This window comes from Colletes gigas, unplaced genomic scaffold (genome assembly GCF_013123115.1).
Source record: "Colletes gigas isolate AHSC1104 unplaced genomic scaffold, ASM1312311v1 Colletes_gigas_Sc00014, whole genome shotgun sequence".
NCBI classification, from domain to species: Eukaryota; Metazoa; Arthropoda; class Insecta; order Hymenoptera; family Colletidae; genus Colletes; species Colletes gigas.
In genome coordinates, this window is record NW_025106643.1 from 2,515,500 (window position 1) to 2,534,651 (window position 19,152).

The window sequence follows — 19,152 nt, forward strand, 5'->3', positions numbered from 1 at the left end:
CTTGCTGTATTTCTATCAAAATAGAAACTTATTACAATTGGCTAAAAGTTGGCTACTATCTGCGTCTCAGTACTCAAAAGAGTCCAAAGTAAGACGAAAATCAAGAATACCAATTTGTTGATGGAGGCTTCGTTAAAAAGTTATTAACAATTATATTCAAAAATTTCAAATCGTTTTGGAAAAATTATTTTTGGTTGCGGGGGTTAATTGCAATTATTTTTGGTCAATAGACACACCCCCGAAATCCTGCTCAGTTTTGAGAAAAAAATTTGTATAGGTAGACAAATTTTTCGGGGGAAAAAGAATTTCAAATCGTTCTGGAAATAATGTTTTCCGTTGCAGGGGTTAATTGCAATTATTTTTGGTCAATAGACATATTTCCGAAATCCTAACCATTTTCGAGAAAAAAATTTGTATAGGTAGACAAATTTTTCGAGGGAAAAAAAATTTCAAATCGTTCTGGAAAAAATGTTTTCCGTTGCAGGGGTTAATTACAATTATTTTTGGTCAATAGACATATCCCCGAAATCCTAACCATTTTCGAGAAAAAAATTTGTATAGGTAGACAAATTTTTCGGGGAGAAAAAAAATTCCAAATCGTTCTGGAAAAAATATTTTTGGTTGTGGGGGTTAATTACAATTATTTTTGGTCAACAGACATATCCCCGAAATCCTGCTCAGTTTCGATAAAAAAATTCGAGAAGGTGTGAAATTTTTCGACGGAAAAAAAAAATTTCAAATCATTTTGGAAAAAATGTTTTCCGTTGCGGGGGTTAATTACAGTTATTTTTGGTCAATAGACATATTCCCGAAATCCTAACCATTTCCGAGAAAAAAATTCGGGTAGATGATAAATTTTTCGGCGAAATTGAAAAGTTTCAAATCATTCTGGAAAAATTATTTTTGGTTCCGGGGGTTAATTACAATTATTTTTGGTCAATAGACATATCCCCGAATTCCTGCTCAGTTTCGAGAAAAAAATTCGAGAAGATATGAAATTTTCCGACGGAAAAAAAAAATTTCAAATCGTTCCGAAAAAATTATTTTCCGTTCCACGGGTCAATTGCAATTATTTTTGGTCAATAGACATATCCCCGAATTCCTGCTCAGTTTCGAGAAAAAAATTCGAGAAGATATGAAATTTTTCGACTGAAAAAAAAAATTTCAAATCATTTTGAAAAAATTATTTTCAATTTCAGGGGGCAGTTACAATCATTTTTGGTCAACAGATATACCCAAAAAATCCTGCGCATTTTCGAGAAAAAAATTCAGTAAAAAAAGAAAATTCATGAAATGCTTTTAAAAGGATCGTTTCGAGTGCTTGAAATATTCGAGTACTTGGAAAACGCTAATAGGAATGATTTCCCGATCCAATTGCGCGGCGCACCCTGTTTAAAACAGCAAAGGTCTGGATGAAAAGAATGACAGGAACGTCTTGAAAGGAATTCGTGCACCGTTCGTCGTTTACCATCGATAGAAACATCGAGGCGACGAGACGTGCGTTTACTTCGGCCATTGACTTGTAACGGGTTCGGTCTATGGGCTCTGGTTTGTTGCGGTTCATTTAGGCTGCACAAATTTAACCTGTTCATACGTCACTGTTCTCGATGGCCGAGGTACATGTATATTCCAGTCCTACATTCTACGTTCCACATATTTTCCTTTTTACTTTCCCGGTTGTTATTTAACAGAGAAGAATTGTATCTATCGAACAAAATTTCACGCTGCATCCACCGTAAACTTTTGCAGTTTACTATGCTTCGAGGTACCCTAGATCTAAAAATATAAAAACATAAAATTCTGTACAGGTAAAGGTATTTATCTTGGCCTCTGTTTCGCTTCATATCTCAGAAGTGATTCATCAGAGTGGTATAGCGGGTTCTATATCAAATTTCTGAATAGAAAAATCAAATTAAATTTCTAGTTTTGTTAGAGATTTATCTATCAATTTGGCTACCATGTCACTCATACAAAACAAAGCTCTGATCTCGTAGAAAATTTAATAGGTTTTAAACCGAAGAAAGAAAGTTTTGCAACAAACGTCGGCTTTTAAGTCGAGAAGAAATTGTCACGTGCGATCGAGCGAGAAATGCCCGGTGAAAAGTTAAATGACACGTTCGCGGCATGAAAGTCGCGGTGTAATATTACTGCGCGAACGATGGTATTTCGCATTTGTGCAATGGCCTGTCCCAAGGTTAAGCTCGTACGCCATAGTAAGGCACAAAGTAATTGCCGGTACACAGAGAATTGCGCCATATTTCGAAATCACATACGCCCCTCGCGTAGTCACGTGTACGAAACGGGTTACGGACTTTCTCCGAGAACTCCCCCCCTCTTGCTTTTCGAGAAACGTGCAAACAGAAATCAAATCCAAGACGCAATATTTCGAAGGATTTTCGAATACTCGGGAAGAATCATCGAACAATTACTATTTTTCGAAGCATGATCTATAGTATAAAACAGTGTACAATTCTCGAGCTTCGCCTTCTCGTTGACCCCCCACAATAAAGACAAACTATGACTCCTGCACACAATTTGAAACTATTTTTAAGAATCTTTATTTAATCTAAACAGTTCTTGACTTGTACTCTTCATGAGGCTTACTAAAATTATACTAAAAAATAAATCCCTATTCAAATGTTTATATAAAAATTATTTCATTCGATGTACATTCATATTTTAATCATGAAAATCAAATTTTGTTAAGGATTCTCCAATGTACATCCAAAACAATAAAAGTATGCTGTCAAAGAGGGTACCAATTAATCGTTACTTTTTGAGACCATAGTCTCTCGATTTCAACCTGGTGCAATCCCTTAATTACAAACTACTTATTTTATTTTTTTATTTTAACCAAATTAATGTCTTCGTAATTTCCAATTAAATCCATTTGTCTCGACAAGAATTATTAGCTCTATTGGTACTTTTATTCGATAATTTTCAGGTGTACTTCCGCCATTGCTGTCACTGGTACTCGCAGGCGTAATCGGTACCGCGGTGGCAACCTCCAGCTGCCCATGGGCGCAACAGGTGCCCGATCTCGAGAGTTCCTGTATCTGCGACTACAATCTGGCCAGGGAACTTTCGGTGCAATGCGACATCGTCGATTACGAGCAGCTCACGTCCGCCATGCGGCGTTACGCGACCAAAACTACCGTGGATCTATTTTACGTGAACAACAGCACGATAGGGACGCTGAAGAATGACTCATTCGCGGCATTTAGGATCAACAATATGCAACTGTCCGGCTGTCAAATCAGAACCATCGAGCCGGAAGCTTTCAGAGGCCAGGAGACCTCTTTGAAGAATCTTAATATGAAAGACAACGAGCTGACGGAGATTCCCAACAATGTTTTGAAGACCCTAAGGAATTTGACTGTGCTGGACCTGTCGATGAACAAGATAACAAAAGTGAACGATAACACTTTCGTAGGCTCGAAATTAGTCACGCTGAAACTGTCCGACAACGAAGTCACTCTTTCTCCAGGGTCGTTCCGCGGTCTGGAGAGATCGCTGAAGAACTTGAACTTAAAGGGGACCAGGCAGAAAAAAGTGCCGGAGGGTCTGAGGGGTTTGAAGACCCTGGCCTTCCTGGACCTATCGCAGAACAGTATTCGAGAACTGCCCGGATCAGCAGGGATAAAAGCCTTCGAGGGGCTGGAATCGTTAACTGGATTGAACCTCGAGAGGAACTTGATTCAAAATATTGGATCGGACGCTTTCTACGGGATTAAAAACACTTTGAGCTCGCTGAGCCTGCTGAACAATCTGATCCCGGATTTCCCTACGGCTGCTATCAACAGCGTTCAGGATCTTAGAGTAAGTTAGGAATTATTTCAAATTTCATGGTGTATGATTAACGTGATTCGTGATTTAGGTACTGGATATTGGATTCAATTTGATAACGGACCTGCCGGTAAATGCATTCCAAAAGAATCCATCGATAACCCTTCTGGCGATCGATGGAAATCCTCTATCGACTATCCCGGAAGAAGCTCTCGCTCGATTGAACGGAACTCTTCGAGGGCTGAGTTTGGGGGGTCGATTCCTGGTCTGCGATTGCAGATTGCGATGGATCGTGGAGTGGATAAAAACCAGGGACCTGCAGGTGACCAGTCGGGAACGGAAACCACAGTTCTGCGGGAGCCCACAAAATCTGCAAAACAAAAGCTTCTACAATATCGATCCGGAAGGTAATAATTAAAATACCGATCTAAATTATAATTACACATTGCCCTATAATTCCCCGTAGAAATGAACTGCGAAAGAACACCAGAAATCATCGGAATCGGTACGGTGGAAAGCGTGGACACGAGAGAACCAACGGGACCTTTAGGAGTAGCGAGTAGCTACAGCCCAGTCACGCGACCCTCCGTCTCTGTTTCGACTGTAACAAGTCCAACGACAACCATAATGACGACAACTACCACGACGACCACGACACCTGCGCCGTCTACGACTGAACAGAAAAAAGCTGAAACATCGCCTTCGACTACGTCAAGATCCACCACTAATAGACCAACAGTTGCTCGAACGGGCAACGTTGTAATAATGAGGACTACATTGTCCCCCCCGAAACACGTTCAGGACCATCTGCAGCCTCATCAACCGAGGCCGCCATTGGTACTTGGTTCCCCACTATATAAACCGAAGTCCAATGAGAAAGACATAATAGTTAAGGACGTGCTTAGGCAAGACAATGCTGTGATCATATACTGGGACACGGACGTGGCGAACATTTTGGGTTTTAAAGTCATCTATCGGCTGTTCGGTGACAACAACTTCAAGCAGGCACCGCCTCTCGAAGCCAGCGAAAGAGAGTTCAAAATAAAGAACGTTCCTTCGCAGGTAAATGTATTTTTTGATTACCGTTAGTCAAGGAAAATGGCGTCGATTACATTGGCCTTTCTTCAATTCTCTTTTTAATTATCTGAGAAGTATCGACGCTACGCTCTTCTACGACACACAGCAATTAAGTTCCCAATTTCACAAATTGTATCTTTCATCTCAGGAGTGTATCGTAGTCTGCGTGGTCTCGTTGGAGGAAACCAACATTACCCCGGCGAACGTGCCCTACAACCAATGCAGGGAGATAAGAACGGAAAATTCGCCAACGTCCAACATGGACAAAATCACTATCGCTGCTAGTGCGGCCATATGCGCCACGATAGTGGTTGCCGTAATAATATTCATCGTCGCGAACCGTCGAAGGGCCAGGAAACTCCACACGCTTCACAGCATCGATCAAACAAAAATGGGCGGTCCAATCGCTGGATTGCCGGTTAACTGTTGCTCTAATGTTGGTCCAACACCCAGCCCTGGTGGGCCGTTGTCTTCAATGGCAACACTCAGTGCTTACAATGCTCAAAAGGAATGGGACCAAGTGTCTGCATACAGCAACAGAAGCATACCAAGACCAAGGATATTTCCTGTGGACCGACAAGGTACAAAGAATAATAATAAGCCTTAAATCTTATAAAAAATTGCATATAAATATCAAACATTTCACAACTATTCAATCCTAGGGTCGATAACAAGAGCTTCCTGCATTGACGAGGTCAGATCTCAGACAGGACACTACAGTGGAAAGGTATCAACCCGGTCCGTAGTCGATGGTCAGTCGCAACACAGTTTTTCAAACACTTCTACAAGATACTTTGCAAACAACACTTTGTCATCCAATCTGGCCAGCACGAGACCAGGTCAGCGTTCATTAATAAATTGCTTGGTAACTTTGATAAGTACAAGTGTTTGCAAGTTATCAGTATTGATGGTTTCTTTTGCAGAGCTAAGACAGTCTCGACAGTCCCTGGCAGCAGCTTCCGACAGAATGCCACGAACAAACTTCTCACCGAGTCACATGCCATCGCACACTTCCTCCAGAAGGCAGAGACCACGGTCATGTAACCGCACCTTGGAGCAGAATCCACCTCGACCGGGTAGCCGATACAGTATAGCTGACTCGACGCATACTCTCAACCATTACGAAGAAAACAATTGGACCGATCATGACATGGACATATACATGGCACGTAACCCAACCACGAGGACTGGTCTCATGCCTCTTTAACTCGACACACGATATGTGTACGGTTTTGCTCAAACGTGTTCAGTGACAATCTTTTTTGGAGCATTTGGACTGCTCTCACTCGATTAGGTGTATCATACATGACATTTTAGGAGATATAAAATTCGTAAATAGTTTAGTGTTTATTAGTATAATTATTGCAGCCTATGTTATTGCAAGTATCAACGTTGGGAGCAGCATTGTGAGCATCTACAAGACTGAGAGGTACCTCTGCCATCTCTCAATTATAAATCATTTCTTTCTCCTGCTCAGATACTTTCTCATAGCTATGCAAAGTGGTCTTTAATGTATTCCTTCTGATTAATATCTTTTAGAATAAATTAGAAAATACAGTTTCATCGCTATGCAATAACAGTATTTGAGTGTTTCTGAATAATCCTTAAGTAAATTGCATTGTGTAAATTGCAGATGCCTAAAATGCTGCTCTTAATGTAGCAATATGAATGAGAATGCTCTATACGTGTAGCTTTAAGGAAGTTAATATAAAGTATTTTAAAACGCACATTAAGAAAATACACTATGTGTGCTTGAATCAAACGTTAAGAATCGCTTAACTCGGGCACACGATCTCTAGAAATAATTTTAGTAATAAGTCATAAGTGTGTCAAGATTAATGAGTATGAATGTGTTTTTATCCAAAGACTATATCATAAAAAAAAAGAAAGCAACGTCTATTGAAATCCGTATTACGTTCTGTGCTTCTACACATGCGAAAAACAAATCGATTTTATATATTTTTAAATAGTAATTATTTTGTAAGCTTCGGTACTAGAATAAAAAAATTAAAAACTGAATGCATACATAGTGAAATTACATACGTCCTTCGAAATATTATGTATCATGTGTTCTAATAAATTTCATTTTGATAAAGAAAAAGAAATGTATTTTTATAATTCATAGAATGTGCAGTACTCACCCAGGTATAAGGATGTTTCTTTCCCAGCGAAATCTGATTTCTTGCACGAACTCGTACCATAACTGCGCTAACGCTGACTCCCCTCCAAGGCTGTGCGTGCAGTGTGCAGCAACGATAGAGAGACGCCAAATTAAGCTATCCATGGGACACGTTTTCACACCTTTCCACTGATCTTCGTCCACATTGGATGTCAGATCACCATATGAAGCTTTCTGAAACATTAATCAATCGATTACATTAACTCTGCAACAGCTTTTCATATGTAAAAAAAAAAGTGTTACTTACAGAGTTTTCGTCTGCATCCGGGAAAAGAAAATAAAGTATCGACAATAATATTTCCTCCGATATTGGCCCGTCCACGTTTTTATTCTTTTTCGAAGCTGCTTTGCCAACGACCGTTGCAATTGTGGGGACTCTGGATTCCGTTAATATATTAAAAACCGAGCTCAATGATTGGTCTTCGTTTTGAGCATAGATTACGCCATCTCCGAGCAAGTCTGCCATCATTTTTTGACTGTTGCATATATGCAAGAATTCTGTTAAATATTCTCCGAGTAGACAAGCTGGCATGGGAGACATTTTTACTAGCACGGACCACTTGGGAGCTAACTGTGGTTCTAAATCTGTGAAACTTTCGCTATCGACTATAACGTTCTCCAACATTTCAGGCCATGTGGTAAACAAGTGAAGCTCTCTGAAATGAAAAATTTAGCCGTTCTACAAATTCGACGACCATGATTTTTTATCTTTTCATAGTAGAAGAATCTTACGCGATTGGATCGAATGTTGCTCCAAACGGAAGTTTTCCTAGTTCATCTACACCTACTGTTTCCCCCATCATAAAATCAAAGTCTGGAGGTTCTTGAGTCCACGTACTATTAGTCCAGTCTTTCAATAGATACGAAAACCTTACGGATACCATTATCGTATCAAGATTTACTCCAGATCCTTCGCCTACTTTCTGTTTAAATAAAGCAAGTAAACCTAAAAAATAATCCTTATCTGTAGAACGATTGCTGCATACACCATCGCTAACTATATAATCTTAATATAACTATTCAATTACTTCAAAACTTTTGATTCACAAAGTGTATTCATACCAGTGAGGTACTTGCAATGAGGAGGTATTCTTTTCAAATGTACCATGTCTAAGTGAATACAAATTCCTTTCCCAATACTAGTACCGAAATACATTTTCTGCCATGGTTCTTGTATTTGTACCAAAGTAGGTACATCGCTAAAAATATTAAACACATTTTACACTTAAGCAAACATTTGTGCCAAAGCATTTTGCTAATTACCAATTGGCATTAGTCGCAGCAATTGCAAGAGAGCTAAGCAAAATTCTAAGTTTAGTTTCATCCGTCACAGCTTCCTTTTTACAAGACTGTAAAACAAGAAACTCTCTACAACCGAAATAATGAGCTATCTGTAAATGATCTCCATCAATTCTGACAAAATCATTCGATACGTTCAGTGCATCCTTTTGACACTGTATTTGTTCATCCTCACTTTCTTCTAAAGGGCTATCTACATCATTGTCCTCCAATTTCAATTTATAATGCTTCAGTACAAATTCTGCATCTGTAATATAAAAAATATGCTGTTTGTATCTGCTTCTATGCTTCATAAAGTGAAAAAAGCATACGGTAATTATATTGACCATGTTTTATTTTGAAACCAACCAGCAAAATGAAGTTTCTCGATATTCTCTTCCCACTGACACGTAATAAAATCTCCAGATTTCAAAGGACAACCAATTTTTGTGTTGTGTAGCTTCCATTCGTGCATAATTTCTTCCAAACGTGCTATAAACACCTCCCATTCCGAAGCAGTCGTAAAATCATGGTGATAAAAGTCCTCGATTTCAACGTTGTTCATTTTTTTTTAAACGGCGAAACAATTTAAGACTATTTACTGACTAACACGGTCAGTTTGTTTAAGGTTAAATGTTTGACGTTTATTCTTTATCCACTGAGTCGAAGTTCATCGCGAAATCATAGAGTGCATCATATGCGTTGTGAAGCGATATTTTTGAATTTTTTTCTCAAAAATACGTAGGAATTCGGGGATATGTCTATTCACCAAAAATGATTGTAATCGACCCCCGCAACAGAAAATAATTTTTTTAGAACGATTCGAAATTTTTTAATTTTGTAGCAAAAATTCATCCACTTTTGGAATTTTTTTCTCGAAACTGGTTAGGATTTCGAGGGTATGTCTATTCACCAAAAATGATTGTAATCGACCTTTGTAACTGAGAATAATTTTTTTAGAACGATTCGAAATTTTTTAATTTTGTAGCAAAAATTCATCCACTTTTGGAATTTTTTTCTCGAAACTGGTTAGGAATTCGGGGGTATGTCTATTCAACAAAAATGATTGTAATTGACCTTTGTAATTGAAAATAATTTTTTCAGAACGATTTGAAACTTTTCAATTTCGTCGAAAAATTTCACACCTCGAATTTTTTTCTCGAAAGTGCGTAGGAATTCGGGGTTATGTCTATTCACCAAAAATGATTGTAATTAAGCCCCGTAAGTGAGAATAATTTTTTTGGAACGATTAGATTGATTTCTGCACTTGTATTCTGTCTATTTTTGTTGACAGAAAGTTGAGTAGTAATTGGGAATTGTTGAGGTGGTTAAGTTCGATTGTTTGCGTTCGATGTAGGTAGAGAATGCAACCACTCACCCCTGGAACTTCTCCCCCTAGTCGATTCTTTCATTTATTTTGTCGTAGGGATACATTGAGGCGAATAGTGACGCAGCGCAGCGTGACGCAGCACACGGTTTCGTAAGCTGTGTATAATAATTGCAGACCGTGCACCGCACATTGTCGCACGCTCACGTGACGCGCAGTGACTAACGCAGAAGCAGCGCGAGGTTTGGCGCGAAGACGCAGTTTGCTGCGCGCGACGCTCGTCGGCAGCGTTGCTTTCGTACACTTCGATAACAGAGTTTGTTTATTTCATTATGGAAAAATTAATAGAAATTGTCCAACGATATCCCATTCTGTACGATACGAATCATGCAGATTATTCGAAAATAAAGTTGAAGGAGGAAGTTTGGGGTTCGATCGCAGAAAAATTACATCTGACCAGTAAGTTTTTTTTTTATCTTTTATTATACCTGCAAATGATTTATGGCGATTAAACTTTACAGCACAAGCAGTTAAAGCTCAATGGAAGTCGCTTCGACATTGCCATCGAGACGCTCTTCGACGGCGTAAAACGAGGAGCGGGCAAACTGCAGGATATAAAAAATATTGGGCGTACGAAAGACACATGGAATATCTGTTACCATTCATGAACAGCAAATTAACGTCGTTGGAAACGGAAATATTCAGTAGCAACGAACAGAGTAATATCGAGATCCAGAAGACGAAGGGCGAGCAAGAAGATGAAACAGCGAACGAGGAGGAACAACCGGAAATAAAAGAGGAACTCATGATAGAGGACGAAGAAATGGTACCCCAAACTAGGAAAAGGAGGAAGATGAAGTCCAATGTAAAGCTACAACGATCTGTACACAAGAAAAGGGACGTAACTCGACAAGAAATAAGAGGAAAGAGACTAAAATTGGAAAAGGAACAGGCCAACGCGTTGTATCAGTTCTTTATCTCCATGTACAATTCTACTAGAATGCTACCGCGCCATTTGCAATTCAAAATTAAGAGAACCTTATTCGAAGCCGTATCCAACGCCGAAGAACAAACTTTTCGTAATTCCTATCTGGAGTCAGCTTTTAATAATGTTCCTGAAAACTTCTCCAGCTCGCAAAGTTCATCTTCCGCTTCTGAATTAATACCTATCGCTGACGATTGTTCGACCAATGTCCAAATCGCTCAGTCGTCATCGTTCGTTGAAATTCCAACAGAGTTTGTTAAATTGTAATGCGTTCGTACTATTATAATATTGTTATATCGATTAGACTTGATACGCTAAACTAGCACGAGAAGCCACGACTGAAAGTTTCGCGCGTATCAATTTTTTTTTTATGTTCTTTGGACAATTTTTAGCAAATAATAATAGTAAACTACTTAAAAAAATTTTGTGATATAATAATTTCTATTACTTGAAAGTCTCTAGTATTTTGTTGGCCTTTTAAACTTACATAATTTGCTCACACTTTCCAGAGACCGAGCTATTCAACAGATTTTTTGTACTCGAAGCTGACATCATGATTATTCAAGATTTGGAAAATGATTTCCGACAAATTATGACATCCATTATTTGTTTTTTGTACAGTCACGTAAGACTATTCCTACTCTTGCAAAAATTTAAAGATTACTACCTGTGTACTTAATTTTATTAGGACCTTCCGACAATGAGACACAATTGATTACGCGTTCTGGCTATCAGAAGGCTGTTGCGTTTCGATACTTGTACGTTATCAATTATCCGATAATAAAAATGATAATCTTGGTTTATCGAACTCCTGCCTACTTTTCAGATAATTATAATGGGCAATGATTATAGTCTAATAAACGACTCTGAGACAATCGTTCCTCTGCTTTTGTGTCATCTGCGTCGTCTGCTCGGTCGTCGATGGAAATTAAACGAAAGAAAGTTGTTTTCTAACGATTCAGGTCAGTAACAAAGGAACTGCATAAAGCGTCCATCTAGTGTTGTTTTTGTGTCTCAAAACTCCCACGAACTGGTAACAGGGAAAAAACAGCTCGAACTAGATACAATAAGTATTAGAAAAGCTCTGTCTCCAAAGTTACTCCAGTTACTATGGTAATTAATCAATTGGTGATAAGATTAAAGTGACACAACTAGTTCCACTAGCCTTTTTCGAGCCACGCAAAGGTCAGTAGACCTCGTGTTTCGACGAAGTCGCATCAAGACGACAATAACGATCGGAGACATGGACGTTTCAGAGTTCAAAAGCTATTACCTCGCCCGGATGTTCGCAACTAACTCTTTGACGGTCCCCTGCATCTCACCCCCTCTGTTAGAACACATACTCGCGGTCTGTACGTCGTTAAGGTGGGTTCATACTCGTAACGGTACAGAACTTTCGCTGTTTGGCACCTGAACCACGCGTTATCGAACCTTAATCGTGTACTTGGTACACGCTCGACTCTGAACACATTGCAGTGCAGTGCATTTGTTCGACTGTGCCATCCACTCTGCTTTAACGATGGTCGTTTGAGCTTTGAAATGAACAATAATGCTATCGTGATTTAGAATTCGCTGAAAACGTTGTAAATACTCGAATGAATTGTTTATAATACGATCAGAGAGTTCAAGGAATCAGAACGTTAAATTAATGTCACGGATAAATCACTTTTTCATTGGTTTTTCTGGTTATCTGTTATTCGAATAAAATTTTGTCGTATGCCTACCTAATTTGGTTTGCACTCAGGTACATATGTAACTTCTGAAACTAACACGTTCGATTTAGACGAACGACACGTTTGATTGATAGTGAGACTGTTCGTGACGTCTGAACGCACCTGTTGCGGTAAAATGAGTTTCTATGATACACAGTTTCGATGTTCACTCTTTCGATGCAACGAATTACAATTGCACAGCTGTAATTCAACGACAGTCTCGGCAATCAGACTTGGACGTATTTAAAACGATGTAATATAAAATATTATTGAGATAAGATGTAAAAATAGCTTCGAATTGAATTAAATTTTTTTTAAAAATAAGTAAATAAAATAAATAATAATAGTTACGACAATGTATCGAAGATTTAAAAGTTTGTAAATTTAATTTCCAACAAATTATGTTATTAACGTTTTTTTCTATGGAAGCAAGTATGATCGAGATACGACTAATTATAGTTCTTCTCGAATAGAGTTCACAAAATATTTGCATTATTATCATTATCGTTTAAAAGGTTTTCCCTGTCATAATTTGTTAGAAAATTGAAAATTAAAAATTTAAAAAGTCACTCTTGTTCAATCGCTCATACGATGTAGATACATATATTTACATGTATTATGATAAATAAAATATTTTTCCTGAAATATACTTCATTATAAAAAATATCACCTCGAAAAAATGGGTTTGTTATTCGATTAATATTTTTTACAGCGTCGAGAACTGGATGCACCTTTTCAGGCAATTTAACACGCGTTTATCCTCGAAAACTGTAATTCAGACGAAAATATATGCACACGCGGGCGGAACGATTACTAAACAATCAACCGAAGGCCGTCACGTAAACGAACGGTTTGCCAATACTGCATTGTCCTCGGTAACTTTGGAAAAATAGTTTCCGACACTTCGTAATCAGAACATTCCTTCGCGAATTACTCTAATTAGAATTCTACAGAAACTAATGTATTATATCTCCAGCCACAATGGCCGAATGTTGATCAAACCTAAGGTCTGACTATCTACAATCAGTAGAGTTTCAACAATTTCGATCCAATTTTTGACCACATTGTGCAAACTGACTAAAAACAGACTAAACGTCGACCTGAGACTACTAACATCCTCCATCTACTCTTTGAGAAGCGACATCATCCATTTCATTTTATTTCGATTCTGTGAAAAGTAATAAAAATAGTGAATTTTACTGGATTTCTTGCTTGTAACGATCTGAGTTTACCTGGAAACAAAATTCATTATATTTTTTTTTAATACATTCTTTCGATAAGCAACGCATCAAAATTTCGATAATTCTGCAGTTTAGTGAATTTTCCTAATTTTGAATATGTGGTGTTCGACCTTGGCGACACGTTTAAATGCCATTGAGATTTAACCTAGACCCAATATAGACCAGTGAAGTGTACTGAATCCTAAATGGTTACCGATCCAGAATTACCTCATGAGTTTCTACTTTATTTCAAGGCCACTATAGTATTTCTGTAAGCCTCATTGATTTCTTGCTCGAGCAGTTATCAATTTTTGACACTGTGCTTCTTTTTTAAAAGCAATTTACCATTCCAAAGCAGATTCTAAATCGTTGCTTGGCTGCCCAATCTGTTCAAACCGAAGAAAAGTAAATTCCTAAACGATTAATTACACGCCTGTAGAACTGCTAGTTAAAGCAAAAACACAGTCGAGAGATGAGTATACAGGGGGAAAAATAATACACCAATCGTTGTTAATAGACGATAACGAGGGGCGATTGTCGCACGAAACGACGAATAAAAAATAAATCGAGTTTGTTTGTGTGATCGACTCGGTTTAGTCGTTGTCCAGGTATGCAAAGAGACGAATGATTCGTCGGTCTCTGACCATGCAGATTATTCGGGGGATAATAGCGGCGAAATTATTATCAGGATGACTCGACCCATTCGTACAAACAAGCGACCTTCCGGAGGTGGACGAAGGGACCGGGAATGATTCAACGATCGTGATGGTGACCGAACTCCACCGAGTTTTAATGGTTGAACGGAGAAGCGCGCGCGGTAGGAGCATCCAACCTCGTCAATATCGTTTTGTCCGGTGAACCGTACGACACGAACAGTCTCGCTTCTTCTTCGTCCATCTATGCGGAGCTGGATCGCGCAGGGAAAGGAACAAAGTTAGTTCGACTGTACAGAAACAGTGCCTCTTCCCGTTTAAGCCCGTTATCGGTGTCGCGTTGGATTGTATGGCGGATATAGAGTGTCGCGAGGCACCGGGAACGCGTAAGTTCGAAAGACACTCGCGAGAAGAGGAGAAGCACGATCAACGGTACCGAAAGCAAAGTTTACGGTGGTTCGGTTCGCTTTGGACAATTAATCTTGCCTCGTTACCGTGTCTCACGAGCGCGACTAATTCCCGACGAGACGTTCGCGTTCGTTTTCTCTGCTCGTCGACGCGTACACGTTGTTTTTCTTCCTGCATCGTTCGAACATCCACGACCAACGAAATTTGGACTACGGTTCGAAACACCTCGAGGCTCTTGGGGATGCCTTATCAAGTAAATAACGTGAATTATATCTTCTCGCGTCTCTCATATGTGCTATTAATACCGTGGAAATGATAAAAGAATTCTGTGTTGCTTTAATTAGTCCGATCCGCAAGGAGAATCTGTCCTATTTGCATCGAAAAGGAAATTTCCACGATTTCCCCGTCGTGAAATATAACAGAGGGGAAGTAATGCTATCGGTCGAGATTCGACGCTCCACGCTCTTGCATCCCGCGATTTGTTCAACTATCGTATTCCCGGCGGTTAAAATATACAGAGTGTAAAAACAGCAACGTAGGCGATTCTACGCGAAAAAATGAAGCGAAAATGTAGAATGAAATATTCTCCTTCGAGGTTTCGTTTCGAAGAAAAACGACTTTGGAAGTTCAATGCTGCGCCGCGTGCCCCACAAATTTTCCACGTTGTTTACCTTCAAAACGAAGCCTCGAACGGAGAAATTTCGTTCCATATTTTCGATTTACTTTTTATCGATCACTTTGTATACCCGAAGAGAGTTACTGCTTTTCACTATTTCTAAACTGATTTGTTAGAATGCTTGTTTATTAGTTAGTATAGAATTTTAAACGAAATTGCACGCTGTCTCGTGTTCAAACGCGTTATATCGTAACCATAGGTAACACGTCTAATATGAGCGCGATACGTCACACACGTTGTTTGTAACGTTGCTTTTATCTAAACGGCTATCTAGAAGCTATTTGAGTTACGGATAGGCACAATCTCCTTGCTGATGATTCTCTATAAACGTTTATCTTTGAAAGCAATGACACGTATGACATTTTACTAGCAACATTTTTGGGTAATCGACTCTACGATTAAAGTTGATTCTTTGTTGATAAATTATGTTAATAAATAATATTAATTATACACATAAAAGCTATCATTCATTCGAATTAATTACCAATTCCAGGTGTCATGTAATTCGTAAAATAACTTCGTTTTATAGGACTCAAAAATCCTATTTAATAATAGAGCAAATTCAATTTTTAAGTGGATATTATAAATTGACTATAGCAATATTTTGAAATTGTATACAATAAAATTCTTATGAAATAATTTTATAGGACTCAAAAATCCTATTTAATAATACAGCAAATTCAATTTTTAAGTGGATATTATAGATTGACTATAGCAATATTTTGAAATGGTATACAATAAAATTCTTATGAAATAATTTTATAGGACTCAAATATCCTATTTAATAATAGAGCAAATTCAATTTTTAAGTGGATATTATAAATTGATTATAGCAATATCTTGAAATGGTACACAATAAAATTCTTATGAAATAATTTTATAGGATTCTTTATAGAACTCTACGATTAAAGTTGATTCTTTGTTGATAAATTACGTTAATAAATAATATTAATTATACACATAAAAGCCATCGTTCATTCGAATTGATTACCAATTTCAGGTGTCATTTAATTCGTAAAATAACTTCGTGTGATTTCGTGTCATTTTGTAGCTCCAACTGAAACAGAAAAAGACTTGAAATTGAGACAAATGGTGGTAATTTCAGAGAAAAATGTGGCCCACGCCGTGTGTGTGTAGCGTCTAGAGCAGAAATCACCGTGTGACTTTGCTGCAGGGCCATGGCTGTGAAAGAATGGTTCAGAAGACTGCAGCCGGTCCAGTTGTACCTGGTCCTCTTCTTCACCACCGCTTTCTTCATCGTCGAGATCGTTGCTAGTCACGTGACCCACTCTTTAACGTTGCTGCTCAACGCCTATCACATGCTGTGCAACGTAATCGCACTTGCTGGCTGCATCGCCTCGATCAAGGTAAGTTCTCCAATATTCTCGAACCGTAGTTCTATTTTCGTTCCTTGGATGTAAACACGTTATCTCCTTATCGGTGCAAAAATTAGATGAAAATAGATTCCAAGAGTGTCTGATGTGTACCTAACGCCAGGGACTAAAACAATACGTTATCCTCGAAAAATGACCACTTCGAGTACTCGTGTATCCATTTCTTGTAGTACAGTCATCGTCAAAGCGGTACCAGCTTCAGGAATAGCAGCAATTCCAGTTCGTTAGGGAATTCCGTAATTTGCATCAACAATGAAGATCGAGGTTCAGCGACATCCCTGTCGACGAAGACCAAGGTAATGATAAAAGTATTTGGTCTCGTTTGTGTTAATAGAAATTAATTGCTTCGCGATGCAGATGAGAATTGGTCTCACCGACCTTGACTCCATTTTAATTGTAAATAAAAGTGCTGAGAGGCTATCATTTTGCTTGTTTTTACTCTTCAGCAATCACGATCGGACAGAAGGATGAAGAACACTTTTGGATGGGCTAGGATAGATATTTTGACCATGCTCGTCTGCTGCGTTTTCCTCGCGTCGTTCTGTTTCTCGTTGTTGGTGGAGGCATTGCAGACTCTGGTGCACATAGATCACCTGGACGAAATGCATCATCCAATGCCTGTTCTAGCCATTGGTGCATCCGGGATCCTGCTCAATGCATTTTGTTACATACTGATAGGGGGATACACTTTCAATCAGGGCATCGTGCTGCACGTCACGATGAACGGAGACGTCATATATCGAAGGTAAACCATCACCCAAACCGGAACCAACGAACCCAATCGAGCTAACGAAATAACTGCTTATATATTATTTGTTTTCAGAAATGTCGATTCCCAGCAGATGACGGAAGGGGAACGACAGCTGTCTACGCAAACCAGACGTAGTCCACTGGGTATACCAAAGAGCCAAGGTTTTCGAGAAACATGTCGCGATGTCCTTGGCTGCGTGTTCGTGATGTTAGTGTCTACTTTAGTGTATTTCACTGACTCCAACGTAGCCAAATACATCGATCCCCTGTTTGCCTTTATCTCCTCCATTTCCCTGTTCGTTCTTAGCTATCCCTATAGTAAGTACTGACACGCAAATCGGATAAAGCAAACGTAATCGTCGAACTCTTAATGACGTTTCTCGAAATCCTTTTTGCCAGTGAAAGAATCCGGACTAATACTTCTTCAAACGATCCCGAATCATATAAACATCGACTCCCTTAAAAGGGAACTGCTGGAAGCGTTTCCAGGCATCGTGAACGTTCACGACTTGCATGTGTGGCAGCTGACGGGCCAAAAGACAATATCTACTGTACACATCATATTCTTGGATCCGACGGTGAGCTGTTTTTAAAATCAATTTTATGTAGAGTAAGTCTAGATAGTGAAAATGCTAAGGAACAAACATTTTGTGTTGCAGGTTTATGCCAGCATTACCAATCAAGTCACAGAATTTTTCATAGAAATGGGGATTACCCAAGTGACTATACAACCTGAATTTCACAAGGTACAACTTTCTATTTTGGTCGAAATAGGCATAAAACCTTCTAAATTTGTTGCATTTGTTATCTCGACAGATGAAACCGAATATGGAGAAGACTGGCTGCTTGATTCGCTGCCATGGGGAGCACTGCAGTTCCTCCCAATGTTGCTCCAAAGAAAAGTTCATGGAGGACTCGTGTACGGGGGTTTCTGTGCTGCAAATGCAATCTATAAGCAAGAAGCTCGAGGAAACAGAGATTCTTCCGGCCTCGTCTGTGGGGGATCCAAAAAACTCTACTGTTCGCGATAACGACGATAATTCTCAACCTGCGTGTCAGTCGAACGATGGACAAGTACAAACCGACGACGATAACGCTGTGAATAGTGTTTCCTATGCAGTAAACGTAGAAGTTAATGACCAGAAATGCACTACGAGCCAGAGTGACCTGGATCGCGACGTCTCATCTTGAACACAAAGATTTATTGTATTTTTAACGAGGAGGAACTAATTAACTAGAATTTTTTATACCCCGAATACCTAGACTTGTACCTGCAATCCTGAACGTAGCATAAATCTCTATAGCAACGACCTAATATCCTTTTCTATGTTTCGTTTAAAGACACGTGACATTCTGGTGGAAACAAAACGAAAAAAAAGCATATATTTTTTATATAATCAACCGTTTAGAAGTTATTCGAGGAAATAGATTTAAGTTTCACGTTCGAAAATGAGTGTAAGAGCGGTATGAATATGAAAATTCGTCGAGTATGTGTGTATCTTACCCTATTCTGGATAAAAATTTCTACGACATTACTCACGATTACAGGTAAACGCGAACGTATCGGCCTACTTTCGATCATCGAGTACCAACGACCTCAGCTCATTCACAGCTAGATAATGCTAATTTGAAAGTCATAGTTACGTCGACCTCTAGATATAGGACACTGTGAATTCAACAACCTGCTACTTTTATAGTAATAGAATA

At 38.8% G+C, this 19,152-nt stretch overlaps 4 protein-coding genes across 5 annotated transcripts in view; 3 read left to right on the forward strand and 1 right to left on the reverse strand.

The window, feature by feature from the left end:
* Positions 1–9,073, reverse strand: part of LOC122399570 (rab3 GTPase-activating protein catalytic subunit) — a 29,863-nt gene extending 20,790 nt beyond the window's left edge. Inside the window, exons 1-6 of the mRNA XM_043400337.1 lie at positions 8,690–9,073; positions 8,306–8,588; positions 8,105–8,241; positions 7,775–7,988; positions 7,290–7,698; positions 7,005–7,216 (exon numbers count right to left, since the gene is read on the reverse strand). Of these exons, the coding sequence (XP_043256272.1) occupies positions 7,005–7,216; positions 7,290–7,698; positions 7,775–7,988; positions 8,105–8,241; positions 8,306–8,588; positions 8,690–8,885 (1,451 nt within the window). The 5' untranslated portion in view covers positions 8,886–9,073. The remainder of the gene's footprint in view (positions 1–7,004; positions 7,217–7,289; positions 7,699–7,774; positions 7,989–8,104; positions 8,242–8,305; positions 8,589–8,689) is intronic.
* LOC122399571 lies at positions 4,751–6,751 on the forward strand. The gene is made up of 3 exons (XM_043400338.1): positions 4,751–5,444; positions 5,526–5,702; positions 5,787–6,751. The coding sequence occupies exons 1-3, from the start codon at positions 4,853–4,855 to the stop codon at positions 6,068–6,070; spliced, it is 1,053 nt and encodes a 350-aa protein (XP_043256273.1). The 5' UTR covers positions 4,751–4,852; the 3' UTR covers positions 6,071–6,751.
* Positions 9,074–9,979: 906 nt separating the features above from the next.
* On the forward strand, positions 9,980–10,899 carry LOC122399657. The gene is made up of 2 exons (XM_043400496.1): positions 9,980–10,106; positions 10,169–10,899. Exons 1-2 carry the CDS (start codon positions 9,980–9,982, stop codon positions 10,897–10,899), a joined length of 858 nt encoding a protein of 285 aa, XP_043256431.1.
* A 3,158-nt stretch (positions 10,900–14,057) lies between these two features.
* LOC122399640 (zinc transporter 1) lies at positions 14,058–19,147 on the forward strand. 2 transcript variants are annotated; one of them, XM_043400467.1, is made up of 8 exons: positions 14,058–14,878; positions 16,407–16,668; positions 16,866–16,991; positions 17,142–17,440; positions 17,519–17,763; positions 17,845–18,023; positions 18,105–18,191; positions 18,262–19,147. In XM_043400467.1, exons 2-8 carry the CDS (start codon positions 16,480–16,482, stop codon positions 18,634–18,636), a joined length of 1,500 nt encoding a protein of 499 aa, XP_043256402.1. In that variant the 5' UTR covers positions 14,058–14,878; positions 16,407–16,479; the 3' UTR covers positions 18,637–19,147. The 2 variants fall into 2 exon arrangements, with proteins under 2 accessions (XP_043256402.1, XP_043256401.1); XM_043400466.1 differs by lacking the exon at positions 14,058–14,878 and having other exon boundaries at positions 16,377–16,668.
* Positions 19,148–19,152: the final 5 nt, after the last annotated feature.